The sequence below is a fragment of the Rhagoletis zephyria genome, unplaced genomic scaffold, assembly GCF_001687245.7.
Source record: "Rhagoletis zephyria isolate East Lansing unplaced genomic scaffold, Rhagoletis_zephyria_1.1 Rzeph_scaffold_14541, whole genome shotgun sequence".
Classification (NCBI taxonomy): Eukaryota; Metazoa; Arthropoda; class Insecta; order Diptera; family Tephritidae; genus Rhagoletis; species Rhagoletis zephyria.
Genome location: NW_016171610.1, coordinates 8,727 through 14,183, shown reverse-complemented (window position 1 = coordinate 14,183; position 5,457 = coordinate 8,727). Strand labels below are relative to the sequence as shown.

The 5,457-nt window shown below is 36.0% G+C and overlaps 2 protein-coding genes across 2 annotated transcripts; both read left to right on the top strand.

The window, feature by feature from the left end:
- The first annotated feature begins 901 nt into the window (after positions 1-901).
- On the top strand, positions 902-1,514 carry LOC108378619 (transmembrane protein 141). The gene is made up of 2 exons (XM_017634926.1): positions 902-1,125; positions 1,199-1,514. Exons 1-2 carry the CDS (start codon positions 1,011-1,013, stop codon positions 1,393-1,395), a joined length of 312 nt encoding a protein of 103 aa, XP_017490415.1. The 5' UTR covers positions 902-1,010; the 3' UTR covers positions 1,396-1,514.
- Positions 1,398-5,083, top strand: LOC108378618 (putative GTP-binding protein 6). Its single transcript, XM_017634925.1, has 4 exons — positions 1,398-1,730; positions 2,434-3,033; positions 3,090-3,369; positions 3,441-5,083. Exons 1-4 carry the CDS (start codon positions 1,453-1,455, stop codon positions 3,891-3,893), a joined length of 1,611 nt encoding a protein of 536 aa, XP_017490414.1. The 5' UTR covers positions 1,398-1,452; the 3' UTR covers positions 3,894-5,083.
- The last annotated feature ends 374 nt before the right edge of the window (positions 5,084-5,457 follow it).

The window sequence follows — 5,457 nt, the reverse complement described above, 5'->3', positions numbered from 1 at the left end:
ATGTGACAACGCTCAAGCAATGCCAAGTATGCATAACGGAGCCTTTACAAGCTGGCAGTATTTTATTCAAATTAACTGTACCGGGTACAAGTAGTCTGTCNTTTCACCGCTTTCTGTTTTTGTTTGCACATGCAAATCAGCTGATCGTTTGACACTTTTCATGAACTTACAGGAAAAAAACTCCGGACTAAATCCTGTAACTTCTGACTAGGAACAGTTGATCAGTTACTTTCTANTCTTTGCTTTCACCGCTTTCTGTTTTTGTTTGCACATGCAAATCAGCTGATCGTTTGACACTTTTCATGAACTTACAGGAAAAGAAACTCCGGACTAAAACCTGTAACTTCTGGCTATTGGAACAGACTAAAGTATTGTACCTGAATATTATTTAAACTGCAACTTGATTCTTTTGAGAATCGAGTTCGGAAAACTTTTGGTAACGATACTGCTCAACACTAATTTTTGTTATTCTTCAGTTCTGGGGAGTGGCAGCAGAAAAAAATCAAAAAAGTTTATTTTCCTATATGTTTTTTGGACCACCCTAATATGTATGTATATATCTCCAAAGACAAGGTGTATTTATACAAGGTGGTCTTGAAAGATCAGCTCAAGGCGAATTTATACAAGGTGGTGTTACTTGCGAATATAGGTTTTCGCCACGGTACGTCTAGAAATCAAACCCTATATACGTACATATGTATAAAAAAAATAAATGCAATAACATATTTTATAGCAGTTTAACAAGGGAAAACGGCAATGGGAATAGTTGCGAATATTTGCGTCTCTTTCAAGGTGTCAATCATTACAATTAAATCGGTAATCGTCGGAATAGTTTTCGATTTAACATGCCATCTCTAATGACAGCTCCGATTATAAACAACTCTTGACATTTTGTTCAAGAATCAGCTGTGGCTGTAATTAATTACGCTGGTGTCCATTGTCCGCATACAAGTTTCATTTACATAAATATAAAGTAAATTGGAATTGTTAAAATTCAATTCTTGTTGAGCATGAATGACGTAAAACGTTTAAAAGACCAGCAACGCGATAAACATCCCGGTTTCGACTCATACCTCAATTGCATGACACGGGCTCTATTCACCGGTCTGGCGTCATTTTGTTTAAGTAAGTAAAACGGCGCCTAATTGCATAATTTAGATCTAGCCCTAATATACGTATTTCTCATTCGCTAATTTAGCATTTTCTGGCTGTTATTTTTCACAAAAACTGCTGCGTACGAAAATTCACTACCCCCTCCAATACAGCGTTTTACTCTCGGCTATAGTGGCCACTGGTGTGTCATATACCACAACCACGACGCGCACTAAAGCCTGTCAAGCAGCTTGGATGGCAGCCGAAGATAAACATACTGTACTAAAGGAGGATAAATATTAAATAGGAGATTATTACATTAAGCAAACTAATAAATAAATATTTAGTTATAATACCGAAATGTGGCTCAGAAATGTTGCGAAATCTGCATGGCGCGGAAACTTTACTATCTGCCAAAGCTCACAAATTGGGGCACTAGGAAAAGAATACTGCATATTAGGCAATTTTAAGAGCCATCACATGTTAGCGCGGTGGAAATATATGCAGCACAAAGGTGTAAAAGGTATACGCAACAAAAAAAGTACTTTTGAGACTCTTTCAAACGAGGAAAGCGAATCGGACATAAATATGTCCAAATGTGAAGATATTAATAACGAACCACTCAACTTGGACGATCGGTAAATTAATCATCTGAACTTAAAGTATATCGTCGCTCGAATAAAGAAACAGTGTAAATGCCACATACACTATTATTCGATAATTGCACCATTGGATAGACAATCCTTTAATCTATTAGAAAAATCTTTAGTTTTCTTAAATATCACTTTGGTTCACTAATTTATTCCCGAAAAACGAAATTGTATTTGCATGGTTTGTAATGGTTTATAAAAACTTCCAAGTCGTTTTTCTCAAAACTATACTTTTCATGTTACACTATTTCTTTATTCCAGCGACGATATATGCATATATGTTAATACATTTTGAATGGCAGTGAATATTTTATCATTTTATATCATTTCGCACTACATACAATTAGATTTGACGAGTTAAAAAAATATTAGTTTCCCAAAGCTCTTAGCTTACCCTCTGAAATTTTCACAAAAACGAGATTCTGATACAAAAATCCACCTAAGACCTTACTGTCATCGGTGATATTAATGCTGACCTTGTACAATGCTTGACAGAAGAATTTACTATTAAATTGCAAAGTCATAATTAACACCAGTAATGACAGCTAAGTCCCAGATGGGTTCTAACATTACAGAGTAGTTTTTGTGAAAATTGCATATAGAGGGTATTATTCAAATATAACTCTCGTTATGGAAATGCTCCTTTAATTTGTGAAATCAACTTAATTACGTCTCTAAAATGCATATTTAGCGCTTATGAAGAATTAGCCAACAGTGCCATGCACATTTCACCTGGCTCCCTAACTCAAAACGTATTCATTATACAGCCTTATGTAAAATGGGGAAGTGAACGAAACACCCTCACCACGCCTGAGGATCAGTTGGAAGAGGCAAAGGCACTTGTGGACTCCCTGCCAAACTGGCGTGTGGCTCATGCTATCAAAGTACCTCTAGAAACACTACATCGTAAAGCGCTTTTTGGGAGTGGTAAAATTGAAGAGCTCAAAAAACAGTTGCAAGAACATAACACAAAAAAAGCACTATCTTGCCTCTTTATTAGTAAAAGCACACTAAGCTTTGGCCAGAAACGATTTCTGGAAGAAATATTCAAATTGCCGGTGTTGGATCGTTATTCGGTTGTCATTCAAATATTACGTCTACATGCAACCAGTGCGGAAGCCCGTCTCCAAGTAGCCATGGCTGAAATACCGTATATTTGGACGCAAGCCAAGGACGCGAACCCGTCGCTAGCGCGGAAACAAGGCTACTCATTTACAGACACGCAACGTGAAATACTAAGGACAAGGGAGCGCAGGCTAAAACAGGAACTGGAACGGATAAGGGGTCATAGGTATTTTATTGAAAAATTTTTTATTTGATTTGAATTAAATAAGCTGTTTTTTGTAGGAAGTTACTCCGCAACAAACGTAAACAAAAGAATTATCCAGTGATTGCAGTGGTTGGGTACACTAACGCTGGCAAAACGTCATTGATTAAAGCCTTAACACACGAGCAAAGCCTGCAACCGCGTAATCAGCTATTCGCTACGCTTGATGTTACAGCACATGCGGGCATATTGCCATGCAATCTTGAGGTTATTTACATGGACACGGTGGGTTTCATGTCTGATCTACCCACTGGCTTAATGGAGTGTTTTGTGGCAACTCTTGAGGATGCTATGCTGGCAGTGAGTTCCTTTATAGCTATTTTTAAATTATTTACAGCTAAAAATATCGGCATGGTTTTCTTCTTTAATAGGATATCATTTTACACGTACAAGATCTCTCGCACAAATGTAAACAAGCACAACAACAACACGTAATTGCAACATTGGTATCACTTCAAAATTCTATAGCGTCAAACGACCAAATGCCACCCATTATAAACGTTGGAAATAAAATCGACTTGGTATCGCCGGCGCAGGCCCAGCCATCAGAAGACACACATTTAGTGTCAGCGACAAAGGCCACAGGTCTAAAAGAATTGTTATTGGAAATTGAACATAAAGTACTTACAGTGACGGGACGTCGTAAAATGACAATGCGTGTGCGTAATGGTGGTGCCGAGGTGGCATGGTTGTACAAGAATGCTGCGGTAACTGATGTACGCGCCGATGAAGGCAGTGCTGAGCATCTATTAATGACAGTGGTTATTAGTGAACTGACAATGCAGCGATTTATCCGGACATTTCTATCATCCAACCATGAATAGCATAATACCAGGTAATACATACAATAAAGTTATTGTGATTAACAAATATAAATATATTTATTTGTAATTTCGACAAATGAATTTTATGTAAAAGATATTTTCAGGTTTAAAGATCATATATTATAATATTATGTATGTACATAAGTATATATAGTACATATGTATGTATATGTACGTATGTATTGATGTACTTTTTATTAAGTTTGTGCTTTAAAAACAAAAACAAAAATAATGGCTAAAATTATAGTGTATTTGCTAAGTGTTTTAAATACAATGGTAGCCAAGGCTAAATACAATGTGATTTCTCCTACTAAAAATATAAGGAATACATATTCATTTGTCCATTTCTCCTTGTACGCGTTGAAGTTAATTATACAATTTTAAAATCTCTCATAATAACAATTTTAAGTTAACTGAAAATATAACAAGCATAGTATAAATATTTTACGATTAGTGTTCGTAGAAGTGGACATATTAAAAATAACGAAGGCAATACTCTTTGATATTCCAAGTGCTGCTACAAACTACTCAATTCACCTTTGACTCAACAACTTTTCACTGGGACCCGACGACGCAGCAACACAAATTACACTTCGTGCAAGGTAATAAAAGCTGGAAAATTACCTTTCATATCCTCCTATTTTGAAATGGGGTTACTTGAAAGAGACGATTAAGTAATGAGAAACCTCATCGCTTTTCCGTTTTTAGAGACGGTCATAGAGACGGTCTCAACATCGCCCTTGCAGCCTTAACACCAGCACAAGCGGGGGATCCACTTGGTTAACTAGTTTTTGCAAAATATACATCATCACATTTTTTTAAGCTGTGACAAAACCAGATCTATCTTACTCGATACAAAAAATACTAAGTATATACATATGTACTTGGTAGAGGTACTCGAGTACTATACAGTGTGGGGACGAATAACTGTTACCCAGGTTTGATGAAAAATTAAAGGGTCGTTTCCACAAATTTTACTTCAACTTTATTTACTAGTTTTTAAATTTTAACCTGTTTGTTAAACACTTTAAGAGAAAAGAGCAAGCGGCACGCAAGTCTTCGTCAGTTAGTTTATTCCATATCTTCTGTAACCATACGTTAATTTCCTCCATTTTGAGTCTTTTATACTCCACTTTTTATCCAACATAAGGTCTCATACTCAGAAATCGAGTAGACTCAGAACTGATGACTAGGGCGGCCATTCATTCGACCAATCTTTTTTTTTTTTGTCTTTTTTTATACAAAGTCCAAAAAAATAAACCTGAAAAAGACTTGTATGCCGCATGTACTTATCTCCCAAAGTTTTCACTGCACTAGTTAATATAAAGTTTAAATCTGTGAAAATTAACAATAAAATACTGTTTTCGTAAATTCTATAAAGGACTCTTTTCTATTTTTCAAAAAAAACATGGGTAACAGTTATTCGTCGCCACGCTGTATACACTCCGTTGCATAATTATAAAGCCAGTACAAAAGTCTTTGCAACAGCCGTCAAACTGTCTTCTGTGACTTTTGCATGGTAAGAGCTCTCTTAAAATAGAGTGATAAATTTTTTAATAATCAT